Source organism: Cryptosporidium andersoni (genome assembly GCF_001865355.1).
Source record: "Cryptosporidium andersoni isolate 30847 chromosome Unknown contig_25, whole genome shotgun sequence".
In the NCBI taxonomy this organism is placed as follows: Eukaryota; Apicomplexa; class Conoidasida; order Eucoccidiorida; family Cryptosporidiidae; genus Cryptosporidium; species Cryptosporidium andersoni.
The window spans coordinates 239,132-265,361 of NW_027122911.1; the positions used below are offsets into that span (position 1 = coordinate 239,132).

Sequence of the window (26,230 nt, forward strand, 5' to 3'; positions counted from 1 at the left end):
TCCGAAACATCTCACATTTCAATAAAGTTCAAGCGCCCAATGAAATTAAAAATACTAATACAAAAGTTGCAGATAAGTAGCAAATTTATAGATGACTTTATTATTAGAAAGTTCCGAAAGATATAGTATTTGAAAATTAATATTCTTGATTAATCACTAATAATAATGGGTGATATATTATTAGCAGAGTTCCATGGGTATTTTGATGAGAAAAATGCTGAAATACTGAAACTAAGCATACACTATATCAAAAGCTTAGAGTCATGCATTACAAATCTAGCCCTGAATAAGGGAATACCAAGAAATTTTTCTCATTTTAGGGATATAATAGAAGTTATAAGGATTTGTTCAGTCCATGGTATTTTGATAAAAAATAGTTACAAAGAAAATAGAAGTTCAATGTTCCATTTTGTAAAGATATTTCCCGAAATTGAAGACTTAAAAGAAGTGGATGACATGTGCTTTTTAGCTTTTCTTGTGATGAACAAAGTATTCTCAACTTTTCTTGATTCCTTACAAAGTCCAACAACATTTTGGCACCAAAGAGTTGCAAAGTACTTTCATCAATCTAGCATATTAAGATACCCCCACTTGCTCAAACAATTTACTCAAATAGCTCATTTTTTTGAAATAAATCTAAATTTAAAAACACTTCATATACCGAACTGCTGGCTAACTTACTTTGCAAAATTATCTTTAAGGTGGAATTCATATGGTAGTAATGGAATAGATGCACCAATGAAAGATTATTCAAACTTAGCAAAACATTCATTAGATCCTGGTTTAGTTAGTTTAACTCCTTCTCTACTTCATTTGCTTAGATCAGAAGAAAATTTAATTTTAAAAAATTCTTTTGATAATGAACAATATGACAAGTCTCCTGAAGAGGAGTACTCAGGAACTACGGTAGTTAATCATAGTGGAATTAAAAATGAAAACTTGGAAAAAATCCATGAAGATTACCAAAGTGAAAGACATTCATACTTCTCATACAGCTTCAATTCTGATCCATGTAGTATTAATAAGGATGATAGTGATAATGAAACTAAAGTAAAGGAATTAGAAGAATTATTAGAAAATTTGTGGCAACCACTTCTATATCTTCCTTCAGAATTAGATATAGGGTTTCTTCAAAAATCAAATAAGTCTGAAAATTGGAATTTTAACTCTCCAACAAATAGATATAAATCTATTGTACTACCTCAATTAGTAACACCTAAAAGGTATTCTACTATTAGAAATAAAAGAACTCCTTATGTTTCTGAAGAGGAACCAGATCAACAAAGTATTAATCAATCACCAATTTTTGATAATAATTTAAATCACATCAACAGTGGAACTAAAATTTGTGAATCACCTAATTTAATTAAGCTAGTCCCCATAAGTTATATACCGGATAATAAAGAATGGTATCTTCGATACTACACAATTCCACTTGATAAAACTGAAGAGGCCTCAGTCTTAAATCTTCAAGATTATAAATGTTGTGACAAAAAATGTCGCTTTAAGTTAGATCTAGAAAAACTTCATTTTTGCTGCTTCACTGGTTTTTACTATTGTTCCAATTGTTATGGTGACAATCAAACTTGTATAATACCAGGATTACTTGCAAAATTTGGGAGCTTTACCCCACTACCCGTTGCTGCAAATTCGTTAAGGCAACTAAAAAGTTTGGAAAGTAAACCACTTATTAATGTGAATGTGCTTACAGCAGATATCTGGATAACTAATCAGCTGATAAAGAAGCTTATTTATGCAAGGAGATATTTATTACAATTATGGTTGGACAGTGAATCAGCAGACCAGCTCTATAGATACATGGGAGATGGAGAAGATAATTTTACAGTTTTAAGAGATCATCCTAATTCCACAGAAAGTCAAGGTCAATTCGAAAAGCAGTTAACAAATATATCCACTTTAAAAGCTTATAGAAAGGAAAATTGTACAATTAGAAAAAACAATAAAGAAACCCATGAAAACTGTTCAAAACAGGATATATTTTATAATACAGTAGTAGATGTAAAGAGTGACATACCAAAAAAGAAGTGTCAGTATAAAGAGTCAATAAAGAGAAGATTACAACGAGAATATGGTATGAATGGATTAGCTGATTATACTGACTACTTTTCTGTTCTTCAGCTAATACAAATAGCTTTTGAGTCATTTTCACAAGAAATAACTATGAATAGTAGTGATGCAAAGTTTCACACTTATGTAAACGATTTGACTAAATTATGTATTAACTGGTCTGATCACCAATCAAAGTGTTTATTATGTAATCATAAAAGATATCTTAATTCTTAATTAGTTTTTTTAATAGCTTAAAATAATTATAAGAAATTTTTATTAGTTTTCGTATCTAATAATAAGATGCAAAAGTGCATCTTTTTTTGCAGGTAATTGCATGTCTACTGAATATCATATCTTATTTATTTTGTCTATATTCCCTGTATAAAAGTTTAATATGTTCATACTTAGATACCTTTTTAGTATATGGAAATAACCGCTGCTAGTATCCAAAATTCCAGAAAATATAGAAATATATATAAGCTCTTATTAAATGACAAAGGGGGGTGCAATAAAGAGCTTGGAGGGAAAGGCTACTTGTATTCAAAAATAAATTTGAAAATAAGGCAAATCACATATTTTGAATATTATTCTTATCTCATAATAAAAGTTGTTATTTCATTATAATAAAAGAATATTAATAGAGACTTATATTAGAAAGTTTAAAGTATCAAGTATATTACCAGATTATTGATTAAACTTATTTTATGTGGTGCTATCCTCAAATTCCAAATTTTTATAGATCAAAAAGTAATCAAACAATTTGTAGTACTAAAATTCATAAAAGAGCATTACTAATTTCAGGAGAAGTGAAAAACTTAAAAGGTTGTACTAATGATATACTAGAATATGCACTTATCTTATCAAGGGTATATGGTTTTAAAGAAATCAGAATATTACAAACAAGTACATCAGAAAGAATTTATGGGAACTTTGCATATTCAATATTAAATCAAATTGAAGGAGTTGTTATCCACATTAATACTCTGACAAGAAACTCATTTTTAGAAGCATTTCAATGGTTAGCATCAGGGAACGAATTACCTTATATATATGATTCTTATATATATTCAAATACTAATATACAAGGTAAATTCTCAAATAATTTATATTACGCTAGTGAATTGGCATTTGTATACTCTGGGTATACTACTTTTGTAACCTTATCTGCAGCTAAAAATTTGGATGAAAACTTTCATACTGAGAATATTGAAAGTGACAATTTTATGAATTTTGGAGAAGATAATAAAAAACCCTGTTTTTATATAGAAGATGGTGAAGTAGTTTTGTTTGATGAACTCGAATGTATTCTTTCACTTAATATTCAACAACCAGCATCTATTACCTGCTTTCTTGATTGTAACTTTGGTCACTATTTTCTTTCAAAATATACTGCAAATAATAAAACTACTTCAAATTGTAACAAAAACAAAATATTAACACATCATCGTATCTCTACTTCCCCTGTCTTGAATTTTATATCAAATAAAAATCCAAGCTATAATTCTTTACAGGTAAATCCACATTTTCATGTCATGGGTAGAAATATACATGAAAAACATCACAATCCAGTTGAGGTTTCTAATAATCAAATTAATACTAATCAAAAAGGTCATGAGAATATCAAATATATACAACCTCAGATTATACAAGAAAATATTCAAGATAGAATGACATATAAAATCAATCAGATCTTGACAGTTGTCATTTTTGCTGCTTGTAGATCATCACAAACTGCTCAAGAAATGACATTGTGTTCTCCAAATGGATTTAATCTATCAATTATCCATAGAGGATTATTTTCTTATTGTTTTCATTCATTTATTAGATCATTTATGATATATAGAAATTCAAACTATTTAACATATCCACCAAGGGTCCAAGCTACAAATATAACCTTATATATGATATATGAAAGATTATGCAGTATGATTAATTCAGTAGTCAATACTAAAAAGTCTGAATTAATATTACAAACACCTATTTTACTAACATCACCAAATATAACACCACACAATACCAAAATATTTCAGACATGCTTGTTACGTAATACAAATTATTTTGGTTTTATGAAACGAAATGTTAATAATATGACCAAATTTTCTCCATCTAACCTTATATATTGCATACCTGCTCCTCAAAACCTCTCAAATAGTGAAAATTATTCAAATAGTGCTTCATATAATTCTACACCATCTACCACTCACTCATGGAATTCAATAGATACATCTAGAAATAGATTTTATAATAATATAGGTCAAAATATTTCACAAGATATGTTAAAACAAGAGATTAAACAGCTTAGAGCGGAATTACAATTTTTGAAAAGTACAATACAAGCAAATACAAATACAAAAACTGAGATCTGTAATGAATCTAATATACAAGAAAATAGTCCAAATTTTTTGGATACTGAAGTCCGGAATCAAGTATTTTCACATTTCCGTACATTTTCAGCTAGACCATAAAAAAACTAAAAAATTATCTTCAAAATTGTTAGAACTTTAATATATTGTAACAAAAATCAAAATAACACTAAACCTTGATTCTCAGATATCTCCAAATAAAATAAAATATACCTTGGTTACCGCCAAATAATTTTCTGTCAGAGCCCCACTAGGGTATTTACTACTAGCATGTGTTTTATTGTCACTTCTTAATATGCAAAGAGAAAATAATAGGACGCATTATGTATACAGCTATGATCAAGGTAACTTTGCATATAGATGTCAAAATGGTGGAATGAATTATAATCTGGAAACTCCTAGAAATTATGAGAGAGCATCTAGAATAGATCCAAACTCAAATATATATTGTCAAGTGAAGAATGGTATAGCCAGTAAACCTATAAAGTCAATCGATATAAATAATAATTATAAGGAAGTAAGAGAATATAATTGGAAGCATATTACATCTAACACTTTTTATGGAGACCCTGGACCTCATTTAGCAAATATATACTCAGTTCCAGAAGATCTCATTAGGTACTATGAAATTTATGATGGAACAAGTGGAGTATTAGGACGTGGAGCTTATTCAAGTGTATTTAAGATAAGAAGTAGAAGAAGTGGTCAAATATATGCACTGAAGGTAATGAGTATAGAACACTTTACATGTAGAGGACTTGGTAACCAACTCAAAAGAGAAGTAGATTTACAGTCTAGGTGCTGTCACTCAAATATTGTAAAGCTATATAGACATTATGAGAAAGATAGATATATTTTTCTTATTCTAGAATTTGTTGAAACAAATTTATTTAATATTATTCACTATAATAAATATAAAAGAAAGAGCTTTAAAAGTAGTTCATATAAATCACCAAATAGAATAAGATATGGAGAATATTTAACTAAAGAATTGGATGAGGAGTGCCAATTACTTTCTACAAGTGAAATAATTCACTATATTACTCAACTGCTAAAAGGTATAAATTATTTACATAGCAGAAATATAATTCATAGAGATATAAAGCCTGAGAATATTTTATTAACTTCAGATAATATTGTGAAGATAGGAGATTTTGGATGGTGTGGAGATTTAAATAAAAGTTGTTCTTCTATTGCTGGCACATTTTGTTATATGGCACCAGAAATTCTTAAAGGTCAGTGTCAAACTTCAAAAGTGGATTGTTGGAGTATTGGTATTGTATTATATGAATTATTAGTTGGCAAAGTTCCATTTCCACAATCTCATGTAGGGGATGATCACAATAATAGTTGCATGACAACAATTATGTTGAATTCAATAAGAGATTTACATTATATCCCAAAACCAAGTAATGTATCACATGATGCTTGGGATCTTTGTTGTTGGCTATTAAGATATTATCCAAGTGAAAGAGCTTCTGCAGCAGAGGCTTTAAATCATCCATATTTGAAGAATTCAAGTTATGAAGTGAGGAATTCCACCATGTCCATAGACCAAAAAATATTATTTAACTTGCGAAATTACCAAGGTAATTACATTTCACAAAGAATTTATCCAAAAAATTCACAGAATTATCGAGATATTTCTAATTCTAAACTAGGAAACAATCAATATACAAGGATCCACGATATTTCTTCGCCAGCTTTACCAATAGTGGCAGTACCTACCCCTAAGAATACTTCTAAAAATTCAGTAACACCTAAAAATAGACAAGTTAGTCGAATGGTTTCTGAGACTCCAATATATTATGATAATTTTTATAATACAAATAAAGCAAGAAATACAGAGATATCATCAAGTATCAAATTTACATAAAGATATTGAATATAAGAAGGTACAAAACTTTAAAGAGATACCAACTACAGAAACAGTTAGATTAGGAATGTCCCCAACTTTAATATATCCAAAAATATCTCCTGTTTTAGATGTAAAAAATCTACCTAATAGATATGTGAGTCAACCTCCACTAATAAATCGAACTCCAAATAATAGTATTAACTACAAAAACTATTATATGATTAATAGATCTTCAAATTTAGATGGGAATTTATACCGATAATATAAATATTAAATTTCAAGTTTCTCAATCTATATAAAGAGAATATTTCAATTTACTCTAGATAATTCATGAATAATATATGCTATAGAATATTAAAGATTAGTATTAAGGCAATGAATTGTATATATGTACACAAAAGTACACTAGGTTTTACATATACATACTATGGATACCGAAATTATGAATACTTATAAGAACTTGAGTCCACCTTGTCTTGTACACTAATAGAAGGAATTTAACCATATAGACTAAACTAACATATCGTAGAATGTACAAGTTCAAATAAGTTATTGCGGTTACCAACTTATTTTCAAGATCAGCTATCAGTAAATAGAATTTTAGCTTAATATAATATAAAGTGTTTTAAGTATTCAAAACAATAAAAGTGAATAGCATGTGTATAGAGTTATGTAAAACTTAAAATCTTAACTGTATATACACCATTAGTGATAGTAAAGCTACATTACAAATTATTGTCGTAAGACTTAGAACATCATTTGCCTGCAGTATATCTATATCCACGATCACCAAAACCACTACTTCTTTCACTATAGCTACTTCTTCCAATAGGTCTATTATCCCTATCAGAAATGTGGTGATATTTCTCAGAAGATTGTATGTTATTTCCATTATAACTTGTTCTGTATTGATAAGAATGTGGTACTGATTCCTCATTGGTTTGTTTCTGCCTTACCATTAACTGTTTATATTTTTTATAATCTTCCAAATAAAAATTTCTTTTAAAAAATCCATCAGTCTTCCACCAATTTAAAAGCTTCCTTAAAGTACTTTCTGTCTTCCTCCATAACTGAAAACCCTTGTTGTTAACGTAGATCCCGTCTTCAAAGTGTATTCTAGCTCCACTAGGCCCTACTCTATTATTTGGAGGTACTGATACCAAATGAAATCTACAAGGAATTTGTTTATCCATCACTATACCCCAAACGATTGAATTTCCGCTGCGAGTAGATTCTAAAAGTAACTCTGTTACCATATTCTGATATTCCATGTTTCTCCTATACTTAGAGTGGTTATATACATCATTTAAGTGTATTTTCAGTGGATGAACATATTGTATCAAAATCTGATCTATATCATTATAATCAGTATTATCAATTTTAAGTTTCCTCCCCAATTCCCCTGGAAGTCTTTGGTCATACTCCTCAATAGTAGTAATCTTGCACATAAATGGTTTGTCACTAACTTTTATATACATGTTCAATTTATCAACTGCTGTATTAGAAGGTCTTATGATAGTTTCTCCCATTACAATAGATTCATTTTCTAAATACTCAATAATTCTCTCGTGACTCCAACTTCGATAATTTGGATGATGAATAGTTCTATGTATTGCATGTGAGGAAGTGTTCAGTTTAGAACTTCCATATATATCCAGAGTATCTCCTTTATAAATAACAGATTTAGAGTTCCTTACATTTCTAGAATAGTTATTAAAAATGAGATTATAATTTTTCTTAAATAATATGAAAGCAAAATGACGAATATCTGACCATAATAAAGATGAACATGAATCCTGGGAGAATACCGAACTTGATGAATTTTGAGTATGTTTTACATTATCCTGATAATATTGCTGACTTCTCCATAATTGATCCAATGAATAATTCAAAATATCACAAATTTTCTTCTGAGACAGAACTACATATATACAGTGCTGATTTTGATCTAAATTTGAGACGATTCCTAAAATGGGGCTATTTATTACAAACAAAGATTCTAAAGTTGCTGATTTTATACTTGGATTCTCATCCAATATTTCATTCCAAAACATATCAAAGTCTTCAACGACAATTTTTAAGTTGTACTGATCATGCCAAAACATTACTGGACATTTATATGGATTGAAGCGTGAGCCTGTACCCTTATGCAATATACCTGTAACTCTACAGCTAATCTCACACCCAACATATAAGTCCTCATCTGAAATATTCATAATTTCTCTATGTTGCCTGTACTTCTCAACTCCTCTAAACTCACGTGTATACAAGGTAATATCATATGGTCTCTGTAGCTCTTTCTGAATTTTATTTAGATAAGGTAATAGCCTAGGTTTATCTTGATTTTCATACATCAACTTTGCATATGCCTCCATATCTAAAACTTCTAGTTTCGAGTTTCTCTCTCTAATCCAATCCCAAGATAATAAGTGGTTGCTTAAGCTAGCCTTTGCATTTCTTGTTTTAGAATCATTTTGATCCTGAATGTTGCCTAAAATTGTCTTCACTAATTCCTTATCTTCTAATTCATGCAATCTACTTATATCGAAGATATTCATATTTTGCAAGTTTCGATCTTCATAACCTTTTATAGAAATTCTTGATTTATTATTTAATTTACGTTCTAAATTTGAATCAGAAGAATTTCTTAATGCACTAAATCCATAGTCGTGGTCATCTATTCTTAGAAATGTTAGAGAATTGAATAGTACATTGCGAGATAGACAACCAACTGATCTGCAAGATCTATCCAGGTATTCATTATCATATTCATCTAATAGCTTTGTGTTTCTACTGTCAAAAGTCTCATCTTCATCATTTAGCTGAAGTTGCATCCTGTTTGTAATACTACTTGAATTTGAATCTAGATAATGAATTAAAATCCTGGCTTTCCTAATCCCAAAGCCACCTACGAATTTCAAAGGTGACTGTAGATGATCGTGACCTTTAATACGATTAATTTGGACACCTATATTTGCTACAGCCAACCTTATTGCCAACAATAAGTGAAATTGTAGTAGTTTTATGTCCACTTTATTTTGGAAACGATGTAACCTCAAGCTCAAAGTATTATTAAATCTACTTTGTAGCCCACCTGTGTTCACCATAGAGGTAGAAGTACCTTTTAATTCAGATGTGCTAGCTAATTCATGTTCAACTTCATTGCATGAGTCGTCCCAAAGTTGTAACTGCTCTGCAAGTGGATTTTGAATTAACCTTCCTACTGATATAGCCATCAGTAAAGCTGTTGGGTATTCATCTTTATTCTTATTTCCAGATCCTGATTCAGATTTAATGCCTTTAGTATTTCTAGCTAAGGCTCTAGGGACATCCATAGATATCATCAAAACCTGTGGAACGTGACTCCGTTTCTTATATCTACTTATTTTGGTTAATATCTCATTATTCCAAATATTGCTCAACTCCAAAGCTCTCTTATCAGATAATCCAATACCTATATAGTGTGGGTAATATATCTTTGTAAACTCAACCAGATTCTTTATTTCTTCTTCACGTCTTTGTGAGTCCGCACCTACCTCAAAATTTCTATTATTAAGTAAACTAGATGCACTTTTCCCAGGACCTTGTATAGAGAATAGGAAATTTAAAATTAGGTAATCTCTCATCTCACCATGTATATCTAGAACCACAATATAAGTTCGGTAACCGTTCTTAGCTTTATCTATAACACAGGAAATAACTTCTAAACCCCATGTATCAGGAATAGTATTTTCATGTAATCTATATTTTCTACGAATTCTTGATACTTTAGAAAGTTCACTGTGATCGTATTTATTACCATCATCATCATCATCATTATAATCATTATCATCATCATCATTGTCATCATCATCATCATCACCATTGTCATCATTGTCATCATTGTCATCATTATGATTTCCTTGCTTCTTAGGATTATTTATTGTTACAGGACGCCTTGGAGCTATAAAGTTCAGTCTCTTTGATAAGTTATGGTAACATAGTTCAGCAATATACTCATCAGCTCTACTCTTCAAGAGTTCTATTGTATGTTGTCTAAATACTGGGAAAAGCTCCTTTTCTACTAAACGATGCAATATAGGAATCTGAATCAATCTGCTCCAAATACTCCCTGAAATACTTACAAAACCATACTTCAGCTCATCTAATAAGGTTCCAATTATCCTATTATCTATATTATCACTGCTTCTAAAAGAACAAAATTCCTGTTCAAACCTACTTAATATTGGACTTGGGAGAGGTGTCTTTGACGAGTTGCTTTGAATTAAATAATTTTCACCAGAAAGAAGTGGGACTTCATGCATAAATCTCTCCTTCATCTTGTCCTCACCATCCTCTCCTCTCCATGGGGCCTTATCATCTATGCATAATGGATGAATAACAATATCAATAAGCCCTAGTCGCTCCAATTCAAAAATTTCAGATGCTAAACATCCATCTAAAAGCTTAGAGGATCCAGACCCTCTATCACCAACTGGTAAGTAAGTTCCTGTCAATAGTGCATTAATTGGGTGCCTATATAGCCTTTTAGCAATCCAACTAGGATTTGAAGGACTCAAAGTCTTTTCACCCTTCACTGTTGTCACAGTTGTTACACATATATTTGCCAAGAAAAATTCCTTAATTTTTGTTCTAATTAAGGGGTAAGTTGCTAATCTCTTAGCTTCGTATATAATTAGAGATTCTATCATTTTCTCACTAGTAATAAAATAAGGACTTTTAGAATTTGTGAATTTATCAAACCATTTGTATAAAGCTGACTTTGTATTTTCAATAGTAGGACCATCTGGTGGAAGGAGAGTTACATTTGAAGCTATTCCTGTAGGTACTGAACAACGAAATTGAGGAGCCACAAAACTTTTCATGTAAATCGACAGTATTTGAGGAGATACGATATATTGACCCCAGTATTCATATATCTTATCATTCTCTATTTGTTGAAAGAGTTCCATTGTGAAGTTTCGTCTCTTTTTGTTTGAACCTGAAAATAACTCACCTTCAGGTGATTTATTTAGATCCAACCCAACTGATCTCCTCCATCTAGGAGTATCGAGATGGTAGATTATATAATTACGAATCTTATCCACATCCTTAAATGAGTCAAAATTTCTACATATAGATAGAATATCATTAAATAAAGATAAATCAAGTGTTGAAGTGTCATCTAGGTTATTGGATATCTGATCCTCGCTATTACCATCACGTACAGTTACATTACCTTGCTTATTCTTATTACTAAGGATGTCTTGATAGCTTAAAAGATTAAGATGTAATGAATTCATTGATGTCTTAATTTTGTAATATATAGAATCATATAAAATAATCTTCCCAATAAAAAATTCATTTAGTGGAGGTTGAACCAAATGGATTCTATGTTGGTAAATAAATGGGAGATCTAAACGATCATTTAACAGCCAATCTAGTACTTTGTAAATAGCACTAGCTACATTCTGTACAACACTTCCAACATGATAAGGGAAGGATGTTTTAAATATTAAGCTGTAATTCCTTCTAATTATATCTTCCTTAAATATATCACGATATATCTTCACAAATTTGTTTGCTATCCATTGAGATTCTTCTAGTAATTCATCTTTTTCAACTCTCTTATCATTCATAGATTTCCAACGATAGTGGTACAATAAATACAGACGTTCTGGAATATCAACTAGTTTAATTTCACTATCAAATTCAGTCAAAGTTCGGCTTTGTAATTCCCCAGGTTCAACAGTCTCTTGCAAACTATCTAAAACTGTCTTCTTCATTTGATCCTGAATTGTCTCTATTTCACCCTCTTCTTCTAAGGCATCTTCTTTTGTATCTATCAAATCTTCTCTAATTGTCTCTAACCTCGCTCTCTGTTTCGTATTGTTATAATTAGACGATGAATTGTCATACACAACTTTATTCATTAAAATATTTAGTACTGTCTGGTAATCACCAAATACAGACTGTATCAGATTATAAGAATCATCCTGAGATATATTAACTCGTCCTCCGCTGTCATCCACCATCCAGGAGTCTTCATCATACTCATCATATTCATCATCACCATCATATATATTGACTCTGGAGTCATATGTAGATTGCTTCGAGCTTACATGTTGCTCATCCTTTTCAAAACCATCATAATCCTCATCTTCATTAAATAGTTGTTGTTCTAAATCATTTATATTTTTTCCTATTATCAAATTATTTTCAGAGTTCACAGTTTCTGACAGTTTCTTTAAACGATGTTTGACTCCATCTGCCTTCAATTTTATCCCCGTATTCTCTTCAATTAAGTCTAAATCATCTTCTTCAAGCCCTCCCTGCAAAATTTCATCATCATCATCGTCTAAACTCTCACTTTCCTCTTCACCTGGTACTTCTTGCTCCTCACCCTCTATAGGCTTTCTATTATAAATAGGTTCTTCTATTTCCTCATCTATCTCATCAACTATAAAATCCTTCAGTTCATCATATCCATCTTCATTATCATCTTCAGATGAAGAGTTATCATATACACCAGATTCATCATTTAGTTCTTCATCTTCTTCTGCTTCGTCTTGGATATATAGATGTCTTTCGGACTTCCTTTGCAATTTTCTTTTATTTTTCTGCCATTTATCCTGAATATTTGGACTATCTAAATCCTGTTCACCTTCACTTGAATCAGCAGATAATTCAGATTCATCAGATGCTGACCTAAATCCTGTGGTATGTTGTAAACCCCGTAAAGAGCCTCCATTTATACTTTGTTTACTATACCTTCGTTTTTTCCTTTTAGGTTTCCCCTCTTCACTCCTTGTTAAATCAAATTTATCAGCCATTTCTAAAGTTTCAGTATCTTTCTCTCTTCCCTCTAAATTTTGTTCTTTATTTAAAGTTGTATGCTCCTGGGTAGTCTCTTCCTGTAAATCAGTAACAAGTGGTTCTAAGGTATCATTATCATGCAGATCCTTATATATCTCTTCTACAGTGTTAGGAGATACATTCTTATCTTCGATCTCTTTATATTTACCCCCCATTTCCTAAGACATTACCTAATTGCAAAAACAATCAGAGCAAAAACCACAAAATGTTACTCACTCTCTGAGCTATCTCAAATCTGTTCATAACAATCACTAATATATAAGTACCTTCCTCTAGTTATTTAATTATCCCCTCTTATTTCAGTTACAAGGGTAGTACAGTACAAAGGGATATTAAGTTTGTCTTGTCAAGCTACTTACACAAATTTATTACTTTTTGCGCCTTATAAATTGATAAATATATTACTAATTCCAAATATCAATATTATCTATTGAATGCGCTCAAAAGTATTTGTTGATATTACACTAGCCATTTGTAATTTAAATAGTGACAATTCGGTACCCATTATATACTGGCAATAGCGGACAAATATTGATATTCATGTTACCGCCTGTTAGTGCCGGTATTACAAAAGATACCAAATTTTTCTAATGAAAAGATGATATACATTAAATTCCTCCATCATACTAGCCATATTATTTCTCTTCATTAAATAATGTTAAATTATTTTTAATGTCACCCTATATTATTACCTCCTTCCTATACAAAAATTTAATATAATTTCAAGTAGTGTGTGTATTTGTGTGCAGTTATTTTTCTTTTATTTATATGAAATAATATTCATGTACTATTAGTCAAATATTAAACCAAAAAATTCAAGTTATATTATATCTAAGTAAAAATTATCTATAGTTTTGCTACTCAGTAAAATTATAATTATTCTTTATAAAACATAGGCTCTAGAGAAGCTACACTAATATACCGCCATCATACTATCAATTTACAATTGTGCCTATTATTGGCGCTTTAAGTTAAAAATTCAATAGATGCAGAGTAGACAAAGCCAAACTATCAAATTCTGTATTAATATCTAAAATTACTCTATAATCTAGAACTAGATATAGTCAGAATTACTCAATTTATATAAGCTAAATATGTCAGAGCTTCCAAAAGTTGAGACTATTACCCAATATATTACTGATGTGTGTGGGACAAGAATAGAAGATAATCTGGTGATTAATTACATAGCAAATATAGTGTACTCTGAAATTCAATCTACTAAAGGTAAATTATCATGGCAAAATTTGGAGGATATGATATCATTGTATCTATTTAATTATGGTGATATTGAGAATACTAAAGAGATTATTGACAAACTCTTCGAAATGTTAGATTTGAACCAAGACGATTTAGATAATAAAGATGATGATATATTTAAACTTGTAGAACCAATTAAAATTGATAGTACTCATTGTGATAGTAATCAACATTTACTATATGATCCCTTACTTGGTGTAGAGAAAATCAGAAGTGGAAATTTCAATACGAATATTCCAATAACTGAAAGTATAAAACTACAAAAAGCAGCTGCGAAGCAAAAAGAGAAACAATTAAGGTTATTGAAGCAATGGGAAAAACAAAAGTTAGAAATCCCAGTACCAGTATGCCATCACCCTATTAATAGAGATCGCCAAAAAGTGACAGATATAAATATTCCAAACATTACAATATTTATAGCAGGTAGATCATTGTTAAATGATGCATCCTTAAAACTTAGTCTAAAACATAAATATGGATTAATTGGGCGCAATGGTATTGGAAAATCTACATTATTAACTTATATAGTTCGAAGGGAAATACCAAATATCCCAATAGATGTATCAATAACATGTGTTGAACAAGAGTTACACTTTAAAGAAAATGAGAATGTAATAGAATGTGTCCTAAGCATTGATGTAGAAAGATCTTCTTTATTAAAAGAAGAAAAAGAACTATTAACATCATTAAACCAAAAGAACTTAAAAGATAATCAAGATAATAATCCGGAAAATGATAGGTTAACTTGGATATATAATAGATTAACAGAAATTGATGCCTACAAAGCAGAAAATAAGGCTTCTGTAATTTTAGTTGGATTAGGTTTTACACAGGAGATGCAAAAACAGCCAATTTCAAAATTGTCTGGAGGTTGGAGGATGAGAGTTGCTTTAGCAAGAGCTATATATGCCAATCCAGATATTCTATTATTAGATGAACCTACAAATCATTTGGATATATTAGCAGTAACATGGTTGGAAAAATTTCTTAAAGATTGGGATAAAACTTGTATAATTGTAAGCCACTCTAGAGACTTTTTAAATCAAGTATGTACGGATATTATTCACTTTTCAGATAATAATTTAAAATATTATAAGGGTAATTATGATACATTTGAAAGAACCCGTAGTAATGAATTAAAATTAAGGATGAAACAAATAGAGCAACAAGTAACAGAAAAGGAACGTATACAACGCTTTATAGACAGATTTAGATGTAATGCTAGTAGAGCTAACCAAGTTCAAAGCCGTATCAAATTACTTGAAAAGTTACCAATGTTAGATGAAATACAAAGTGATCCAAATGTTGTCTTCAATTTTAATTCAATGGATTCATCATATGATAATAATATTTCCTCAAAAAGTGATAATAAATGTGATATTATTTCATTAATAGAATGTATAGATGTAGGATTTGTATACAAAAATAAGAAAGATGAAGTCTCAAATTTTGTAAATAAACCTATTGTCGAAAATTTCAATATGAATATACATAATAACTCTAGAATAGCAATATGTGGTGGCAATGGTAGTGGTAAAACTACTATTCTACGTTTAATTATGGGATTACTAACTCCAACTACTGGCATAATAAAACGTGATCCAAAAGTTAGGATTGGTTATTTTGCTCAACATCATATTGAATCTTTAGATTTAACATTAAATTCGGTTCAACAATTACAAACAAAATATCCTCATTCTAATATTAGTGATGAAGACGCAAGGAATTTCCTTGCACAATTTGGTATTAGTGGTATGTTAGCTTTAGAACCTTTATATATTTTATCTGGTGGTCAAAAAAGTCGTGTTGCAATTGCTATAATGGCTTATCTTAACCCTCATATACTTATTCTTGATGAACCAACTAATCACCTAGATTTGGATGCTATTCAAGCTCTTATTTTGGCATTAAATTCTTTTAATGGTGGCGTTATTATAGTTAGTCATGATTCTCACTTAATATCCTGTGTTGCTGATTCAATATGGCATATTGATCATTATAAGAAAACATTAACAGAATTTAAAGGTGGTGACTTTAATTTGTATAAAAAGAGAATAATTAAATCAAACATATAAATTTTAGAATTAATATAAAAAGAGAAATTATATATTATAAATAAATTAAATATTTATAATATTTTATATATACATGATTATTTCCCATTTTTTTATAATATAGCAATTCTTACATAAGATTATTTACTACTAAGACTTGTAGTTAACTTTTTTATATACAAGTCAAGTCTCTTAACTTGTATAGGTCTATAAGTCGTTATCCTATACAATAGTAAATCCTTTCCTATCATAAAAACTTATATTTTTTTATTGTGTATTATAATTTATCTATAAATTTTATTCTTAAATATATAGATTATATATCTGTTTATATTATAATCGTTTCTATTAGCTACAACTTAACCTATTTTTCAAACTATTTATAATTTTTTTTTTTTTTATATTACTGATCATTACTAATAGTCAATTTTACTAAATTTGTTGTTTACTCTTAACAATATACCTGGATATGTAACATTAATTTATATTGTCATTGTATAACTTTAATAAAGGAAATTTCAATCTTTTAAAGTTATTTTGTTTAATACTAAATATAATGAAATATTTTATATAATTGAAAAATCCATCGTATATATTAAAAAAAATTTTGTTATATATTTCAAAATTTTTGATAGTGTTAGATGATTACAAGAATATTTTTAAAACCTAATCTAATTTTGATGAAGTTTTAATTTCTCTATACTATTTATTTATAAATATTAATAACTAAAAATAAGTAAATTTATAACATATATATGGTATTAGATTATCTATTATTAATATTAAATGATTTAAGATAAGTGATAAATGTAAAATAAAGATTATTTCAACTTTTTTAATACTGTAATTTATATAAATTATTACTTAACTTATTATTTCTATAATTATAATATATTCTATTCATTTACTATGATTACAAACATTTTCAAAGTATTTCCAAGTTGAAAGTTTAAAAAATAGAGTAACTAAAATTTAATATTGAAAGTCAAATTTTATTTATTGTCTAAATAAAAATTTATTATAATCTATACATTAAATAATATTATATTTCCCTTAGATGATAAAATTGGTAAATGTAATGTTAAATGTCACATATTATCATTACACATCTATTAAAGTTTTTTATTTATTCTTATTTAAAATATATTCATATAATTTAAAGTAATAATCATAATAATTATTATTTTTTCAAAAATAAATTATTTTTATTTAATTAATACCTAGTAATATTAATGATATTTTAATAAATATTATTGTTTATTAAAAAAAAAAAAAAGAAAATGATACTTTAATATATAGAATGACTAATCCTAATAAAAAAGAAAAAACTATATTATTAACTTGCTGTATATAAAGCTTATATATAAATAATTTAAGATTAGTCTTATTATAGAAAATAAAATATTCTATAATGATCATCATTTAACATATATATAAAGTTCTTTTTATAAGCTAATAATATGTATTATAATATTTTTTTAGATAAGAATAGATGTTTTTGTCTTTTTATATTTTATTCAGTCCTGATCTCATCTTATATAATTAACATAAAAACTAAAGATTATGTTAAGATTATTGATTTTAGAATTAGAATTTGGAAGTAAGATTTTATATTTTCTAGTTAGATAGTTCTTTATGGGATTGTTAGCTGAAATAGGATCTTAATATATATATAGAATTATTAACTTTAAGATTTATATAGTAATTGATATATTTTTGAAGTCTAAGGGTAAATAATAGTCAATTTGTATAAGTTTATAATATTATTACTAATTAAATATTCATTATTTACAGGATTTATTGTATAATAGGTGAATTTTTAGAAAAAATGAGTACACTTCATATAACATAGAACCTATTTGTTAAAATTAAATATCTATATATAATATACATGTACCTGAGACATTCTCTTTTGAACATTTCACTTTTTTTATTGTATTAGGAAACTAGTATCTCTTTATATATACATTCCAAGCTACTAAGTAAACTCATCTATAAATTAACATATGGCGCAATTGTGTGCTATTTAGGCGGTAAATTATTTGACAGTTTTTAAAGAAAACTATTCAATACTTATTATTTACGTTAATCCTCATAAAGTCCAAAGTAATACTTTAATGTTTATAAAAAAATTTGTTTGTTAACCTTAATTTAAGATATTATATATTTTAGATTTATTTGTATCTCGAATCGTAATTTGATAATAGTGATATTATTAAATTAGATCCAGGTCCCTTATTATTCAAAGAGAAAAAGAAAAGGGCCTGGAAACTTATTTTTAAATTATTTACTTTATAATTGATATTATTTATATTTTTAAATAGATGTTTATATTTCATTAAAGAAAGATAAATCAGACTATATTTGTTTTAGATAGTACATCATAGTCAGGTGGCGGGTCTCAGTAAAAAGATCCAGCTTGAGAAGACTAACAGCCAAGATTTCACAAATTTCTGAAATGAGATTAATCATCAAAAGAAAAAATGAATCCCCAAAAAAAGTGGCTCATAGTTTGGATTCTTTTTTTGCATATCTATATATATAAAGCATTATGTAGTGTTACCTTAGAAGAATCTAGCAGAGCTGATGATCCTGAAGAAATAGAAAAAGTTGATCGCTCTGACCGATTTGAAGAATTTAGTGATCGAAGTGATATGGAATATTCAGGAAGTAAATTAGAAACAGAGGTATCATTAGCAAATTTAGATATGTTTACTAAAGAAAAGAAAGGTTCATTATTATTTAAACCCTCAGAAGATGCAAGTATATCTGAAACAAGCTCAAAATTTGAAGATGTGAGTGAATCTGCAAGAAATTTATCAAATTTAGTCGAGGAGAATTCTATAAATATAGAGAAAGATGTGCCATTATCTAGAGAAGTGTTACCAGAAGGTGCTTCTTTAATGATAGGTGAATCTAGTGAAGTATCAAAGGATTCCAGTCCCACAGTATCAGGTACAGATAGTATATATGTAGATACAACATATAATAAGAAAAGTTTAGGGGAAAATAAAACATTAGATATTAATAAATCAGAATTAATAGAATTTTCTGGTTCTCTTGAAGATAAATATAACAGGCCTATTAGAGTGACTTCTTCGGTTGAAAATACAAATAACTCACCACTCATGGCATCAAAGTCACTTGAATTAAATTCAAAAAAAACTAAAGATTTAGTTGTAGATGTAAATAAATCTAGATTATTATCTGAAGAAAAAAATTTTGGGTTTAAACAAGTACCACAAACCACATTGTTTGAAATGACTGGTTCTTCAAAAGAAAGTGATTATTTACCTTCAAATAACTCTGAAAAACCTTCAGATGAGCTAAAGGAACAAGGAAATAAATCAGAAAAGTCTTTAGATGAACGTATATTCAATGAAGTTGAAGAAGTTTCACTTCCTGAGCTTAGAACATCAACAATATCACTTTCTGAGTTAACTCCATTAACATTTAGTGAATCTGAACACTCTAGTTTAAGTAATGAAACCCTATCACCTGAATCTTCCTTAACATTATTTATATCTCCACCAAGTGAAGTGGCTAATCAATCAGAAAATCGTAAAGAATCGTCTAATATATATAACAAGCTTCCAAGTAATATGAAAATGTCACCTGAAAGTAAAACTATTCTTCAATCTGAATCAACAGCTGATATAACTCAGTCTTTATCACAATATAGTAATAAATCTGATGAAAAATATCATAATAAAATATCTGATTCGTCTACAAGTATGTTTGCAGAAGTCCCATCTGATATAAGATCTCAAAAATCCGTTGAAAGTATTGAAGTATCCAATTTTTCTGAAGATACATCTCAAATTGATAATTATATAACCCCAGAATTAATAGAAAATTCAACAATAGAAACAAAACCTGAAATTAATACTGAAACGACTTATTTTGAAGAATCCATGAGTATTCAACCTCCTTCTCCTCCAGAAGAGGTAATTGAACCATCTGAAGTTAAAGATAATATTGTTATAAATCCATATATAAAGACTGCAGGTGCTGTAGGGAAAGTAAGCCCAAAATTGGCCCCTTTGATTGAGACCTTAGTTAGACAGATGGACAAAGATGGTAAATCTTCTATAAACCCCAGACCACTAACTGGAAGAGCAAGTCCACCAACTATTATAAATAAACCTTATTATTTTCGTGATGAGAAAGCATTTCCAAGTCAAGAAGAAGAGGCTGCTTTTTATGAAAATTTAGAAAATCAGAAAGCTCAAAATCCTTTTCTATACAGAAGTAAACTTGAAGAAATGAAGTCAATTATGGGGATTTCTGGAAAGTCATTATTGGAAGAATTCTTAGAAAAGAAAAGAGGCGAATATAGAAGTAATTTATCTAAACAATTTGCTACTGGCAATAAATGGAAACGATCTACAGTAGAAACTCAAGAACCAAAAAAAGCACTTATTGAAGAGATGAAATCCACAAAATTTATGGAAAATTTAGTTCATGGTTCTCATAAAGACAAACCACAAGAACAAGGGCAGATCTTTCAAGAAATTACTCAAAAAACAAACAAATCACAATCATCAGTTTCAGATGGCAATATATTTGGAGTTAGATATGAACAGAGTGAATTAAATATAGATAGAAATTCACCTCTATTTGAGAATATTGAACAGACAAAGGCATCTGAAATATTAAATTCTGATGTTCTAAATAAAAAGGACATATCTTCAACTTTTTCATCTGAAAATTTCCCACGAGAATCTCCAGTACTGCATATTACTGCAAGTCCAGTATCTTCTGAAGAATTTTTAAGTCAGGGAACCTCAGAGTTTTCTTCTACTCCAAAGCCTCAAAAAGTATATTCTCATACATCACAATATTCTGTTGAAAGCCCTAGAGTTTCATATAAATCAATTCCTGATTCTACCCCTTCAAAATCGGAAAACGTATCTCCTTGGGTATCACAATACACTAAAAGCCCTAAATTTTCAGATGAGCCAATTTCTGAGGCTAATTCACTTATAAGATCAGTACAGACCTCTTCCTCAGATTCAACACCCAAAAACAAATCTACTATACTTCCTTTTATACAGAAACAGTCTTATCAAAAGGGATTAGATATTGCTACTTTAACTGACCCTATACCTTCTCCAACTCCTTCCCCTTCTCCAACTCCTTCCCCTTCTCCAACAGTTCCTATAGAAGTTTTTCCAAGTTCTTCTAAAGTTTTAGAAAATTCCGAATCTGTAGAATCAATATTAAATCCGACTTATCAAGAATTTGGGAGAAGACCAGAAAATAAGTTATCAAGTAGTGGCTTTGAAGTTGAACAAGAAAAATTTAATCCATTAATACTCCTTCCAACTGACTCTCCACCAAATGAAAAAACATCTCCGGTTTCAATAAAGTTATCTGATTATAACAAACAAGCAATATTTACAACAGCTAAGATGCACACTGAAAAAAAAAAAGATATGTTAAATACTAAACTGTTAAATAAGGACCTTGAAGAGTGTTTAAATAAAGCAAAGAATATAACGATTAATAATCTTGGAATATTAATATCTGATTTACCTGAAGGACCTACAGTGAAATTTATACAAATGGAACTAAAAAATGAGAAGGCTAAGATGAAGGACTTAATGCAATTTGGACAAGATGCATTGACTAAAGTTGAGAAATATGTGAAAAAAAAATCCTGGAGAAGCAAAAAAAAAAGATTCAAAGATGATATCTTGAGAATGGCAAAGGATTACTACTATAATGTAAAGTCTGTTCGTTCTTTATTGTATCATCTAATTTTTTTTTCACAGGACGAAGTAATGAGAAATCTTGATAATATTCTAAATAACCATGGGAACAATTTACCATTTAAAATGGCTCAATGTGAAATATTAAAACAAATCTTTAATTCCCACGAAAATTCAGTTCGTGGTAAATTGTTGAAAAAAATTGGTCAGAGGAATTTTATTAATCTTTTTAGAGCACAACTAGAGAAACTTTTTAAAAATAAGTTAACTCCTTTAGTAAAAGGTATAGAATCAAGTAAATCATTGAAATCAAAATTTATAAAATCTCTTGATTTGATTAAAAGTATACTCCAGAATAAATTCTATACTAATTCTAGTGAAGAATGTCCTAATTTAACTGTTGAAAAACATAAAAAAAGTGGTATTACAAATTTATTGTTAAAATTGTTTAAACGTAAAAAGATAAAACAAAGAAATCCAGCAATATTTCTTAGTCAATAATATCATTGATTTTTATATTATAAAGACGGATAAAATCTCTAATTCTAAAATCTCGAATTCAATCATCTGTAGAACTAATATTTATAGATTTAAAAAAGGAAACCTAAAACTTACTATAACGCCCAATCTGTCTATTTTAACACTTTTAAAAAGCTAAATAAAAATAATCAACACGAAGTTGTCTAAATATAGCTTAGAAAATTTAATTCTTTTGACTTTATTTTAGTTTTTTTGATATAGCAAATAAATTATATACTGGAGTTCATACGATTAATTAAAACCTCGAAATTATTATTCACTGAAAGTTTATAAATAATTTATATAATTCATACATGCTCTTTATTAATACAAGTTACTTATAGACACTTGGACTTTTTATCATATTGATATTTTTACATTTTAGTTTGTAAATATTGATTCAAGTTTCTCCAAAAGTATTTCACCATATTTGGATATAAAGATATGAATAGTCTATTCTAAATACTTCTAATTATTACTTATAATTAAGTACAATTTATTTTAAGAGATTTATCATAAACTGGAATTATTGCATATATTCTTACTCTGGAGGCTCAACCATAATAAATAGAGGTGAACCTTTTGCAAATTCCTTTTTATGTTCCAAATATTTTGATGCTATATAAATATCTTTCTTACTTTTAAATTTTTGAGTACTTTTCTTTTTGTTCTCCTTAGTTTTACACTGTATGATTGCAAAATATTGCCCCTTAGAAATAAGATCTCCAACTGAATTATGACTATATCCAAATCCATTGCATGGAGCCATAGTAATATAATATTTTACGTTATGAATAAACAGAATTTCAAAAATTATGTCTCCACTACTAATATCAATAATCAAATCTTCAAATGAAGAATCTATACTAGAACTATTAGTGTACTTTTTTTCTTTCTGACTTTTAACTTTAATTTCTTGGTCTTTTGTCTCAATCGAATCTTTACCACTAGTAGAGTGCGTTAGTGGAAATATTTTAAGAATTAATATATCCTTTGAAGGTTGAAATACAATATTACTCCCATTTTTACACAACACATTAGCTAAAGTTTTCTGTTTTTTAATAACATTTCCTAATACATGATCTTTTTGTAGTAGAAATTTCCCATTACATGGAGAAACAACCTTTTGTATATTAATTTCATCTGGTACTACAAAATAAAACAAAAGATTAATAATATAAATTGAATCTTCAATATTACAACTTACTTTTTGAATATTCGATTGCAAACTCCTTATTTGGTGATATTTTCTTAATAATTTTGTTTTTTAATTCAACATTTTGTTTTGCTTCATTGGATTGATATTCTGTATAGTCAACAATAATTAGTGGCTGATTCATTACTACCATCGATGGATTTGGTAATACATGTGCTAGTATTGTAAGTGGTTTATTTGACTGAATATACTGAATCCCTAAACCTTGATCTTTACATTGAATAGTAGCTATATTAGTTTGTATCTGAATTACTCCAGGAGATTCAATATAAATTATTATTCCGTTACATGGAGAATTTAATATTTTCCACTTTGGCCTAAGAACTAATAAAGCTTCTCCATCCTAAAATAAATAAATTCCTCAATTTATAATAATTAAAAAACTTGACTCTAAACTCCTGAATAATGGGGAATTTAGAGTCCAAAAAAAAAAATTTACCTTAACTTCTGCTCCATCATCTTTAAATACAAACGAGACTAGAGCACTTGTTTCTGCAATTTCTTCGCGTCTCTCTCCACCTTCACACTCAACTTGTACTAAACTATTATTATTACCTATGTACTCTCCAACACTTGCAGAAGCTATCAATTTACCTTTACAAGGAGATGTAATTATTTTCACATCTCCAAAAATTATATAAGGAGAAATATTTTCTGATTCTCCAGCTAAATTTCCAGTCAATATCTTATCTCCCTTTTTTATATAACTATAACTCTCAGTCTCTTTGGAGTACATAATAAAGTCTATATGTAGTTTTGTTATAGTAAGTGAAAAAGGAGTTTTGATATCTAAATTACGCTTTATTACAATTCTTCTATTTTTTTTATCTTCATTATGGTATTCTATTTCTTCGCACTGTAAGATAGCTAAGGTACTTCCGTTAGGTATGACCTTCCCAAATGTTCTTGATAATAATATCTTTCCATTGCAAGGGGAGTATATAACCCATATTGCTTTTTCATTCAACCTAGGGGACTGCTTAAGTTCATATAGTTTCTCTTTATATTTCTTCATTCTAATAAATATAGATGATGCCCATGCTGCATTAGTTAAGGCTGACAATAATCCATTGATACTTTCTTGATTCTTAGTTACACTTACTATTCCTTTATTTTTGGTTTCTCTAAGGTTATTTTTATATTCATTTAAATCTGATTTTATGCTAAAATTGTCTGAATTTATTAAATAATCCACACCTGTATACTGTTTTTTTATATCTTCCTTGAAAGTCTCAACATAATATTGAAAATTTATTAGGGGTATTCCTGGTATCAATGGAACACCGATTACTTTTGTATCTATTAATATTCTTACATTATAGAAGTCTTGCAATGTCTCAAATAGTAAGTAGATATTCTGATCATACCATAAAGACATCAAAACTGAACCTTTAGGAAGGTTTCCCATATTAGCTGTTGATATTACTACAATATTAGAACTAGACTTCATAATTACATCTATTAACTTTGATTTACTCTTATTATGTTCTGAGACCTCTCTAATTGTTAAATAAGTATCAGAATGAACTTCTATACAATTAAAGGAAATAAGATTCCTCGGAGTAACTGTCCTCTATAAAAATTCCAATATATTTCTGTGAAGATAGAAAAAGTGTAAATTCTTAACTTACCTCTTCATAAAGTGCAGAGACTATAGACCCAGAGGTCTCAAAAATATTATTAATAGACATAATACAAGGTGCCAAAAGTGTGGTAACGCATCTGCGTTTAATAGATCCTTGAAATTCCAAAAATCCTAAGATCTACATTAATTTATACAAAAATTCACAAAAACAATTAATATGTCTTTATATATATATTTGAACTCTAGTCTCAACTTACTTCTCCTTCTTGGAATATTGCTCCTTTTGCTACTCTAGGCGAATATTGAATAGCTACAGGATCAGGACTTTTATGTATAAAGATACCTTTCGCGTTTAAAGGTGGTGTAAACAGAATTTTTTCATTATTTTCATCCTCAAATCCCTTAATATCATTGTCTGAATCTTGTATACGTTTGTTATTAAATTCTGATGAAGGTACCAAATTTTTATAAATTCCTGAGCATAATGTACATACATCCTGCCAGCACAAAAACACTAAAATAGTTGATATTACCCAGGAATCCCTGACTTTAAACATATTTTAGCACTTAATACTTCATTAACCCTTTATAATTTTTCAAATAATTTTTAGAATGAGAAGACACACAATTCTCACACATTGCAGATTATAAAAAAAGCTTTAACACACATAAATATTGACTAAAGCAATAGAACTTAAATTATAAAAAAAAGTGATATTTAGATCATCTTTAGATTTAA

General features: G+C 28.6%; 7 protein-coding genes across 7 annotated transcripts; 5 read left to right on the forward strand and 2 right to left on the reverse strand.

Moving 5' to 3' along the window:
• Positions 1-165: 165 nt before the first annotated feature.
• On the forward strand, positions 166-2,304 carry cand_019030 (uncharacterized protein; the record flags this gene model as incomplete). The annotated part of the gene is made up of 1 exon (XM_067212136.1): positions 166-2,304. One exon carries the CDS (start codon positions 166-168, stop codon positions 2,302-2,304), a length of 2,139 nt encoding a protein of 712 aa, XP_067066433.1.
• A 470-nt stretch (positions 2,305-2,774) lies between these two features.
• On the forward strand, positions 2,775-4,535 carry cand_019040 (uncharacterized protein; the record flags this gene model as incomplete). Its single annotated transcript, XM_067212137.1, has 1 exon — positions 2,775-4,535. One exon carries the CDS (start codon positions 2,775-2,777, stop codon positions 4,533-4,535), a length of 1,761 nt encoding a protein of 586 aa, XP_067066434.1.
• Positions 4,536-4,728: 193 nt separating this feature from the next.
• Positions 4,729-6,553, forward strand: cand_019050 (protein kinase domain-containing protein; the record flags this gene model as incomplete). Its single annotated transcript, XM_067212138.1, has 2 exons — positions 4,729-6,207; positions 6,281-6,553. 2 exons carry the CDS (start codon positions 4,729-4,731, stop codon positions 6,551-6,553), a joined length of 1,752 nt encoding a protein of 583 aa, XP_067066435.1.
• Positions 6,554-7,046: 493 nt separating this feature from the next.
• cand_019060 (uncharacterized protein) lies at positions 7,047-13,301 on the reverse strand (the record flags this gene model as incomplete). Its single annotated transcript, XM_067212139.1, has 1 exon — positions 7,047-13,301. One exon carries the CDS (start codon positions 13,299-13,301, stop codon positions 7,047-7,049), a length of 6,255 nt encoding a protein of 2,084 aa, XP_067066436.1.
• Positions 13,302-14,240: 939 nt separating this feature from the next.
• Positions 14,241-16,478, forward strand: cand_019070 (ABC transporter family protein; the record flags this gene model as incomplete). The annotated part of the gene is made up of 1 exon (XM_067212140.1): positions 14,241-16,478. One exon carries the CDS (start codon positions 14,241-14,243, stop codon positions 16,476-16,478), a length of 2,238 nt encoding a protein of 745 aa, XP_067066437.1.
• A 2,462-nt stretch (positions 16,479-18,940) lies between these two features.
• Positions 18,941-22,672, forward strand: cand_019080 (uncharacterized protein; the record flags this gene model as incomplete). Its single annotated transcript, XM_067212141.1, has 1 exon — positions 18,941-22,672. The coding sequence occupies one exon, from the start codon at positions 18,941-18,943 to the stop codon at positions 22,670-22,672; it is 3,732 nt and encodes a 1,243-aa protein (XP_067066438.1).
• A 559-nt stretch (positions 22,673-23,231) lies between these two features.
• On the reverse strand, positions 23,232-26,048 carry cand_019090 (uncharacterized protein; the record flags this gene model as incomplete). Its single annotated transcript, XM_067212142.1, has 5 exons — positions 23,232-23,839; positions 23,898-24,249; positions 24,346-25,479; positions 25,538-25,669; positions 25,749-26,048. 5 exons carry the CDS (start codon positions 26,046-26,048, stop codon positions 23,232-23,234), a joined length of 2,526 nt encoding a protein of 841 aa, XP_067066439.1.
• Between the last annotated feature and the right edge of the window lie 182 nt (positions 26,049-26,230).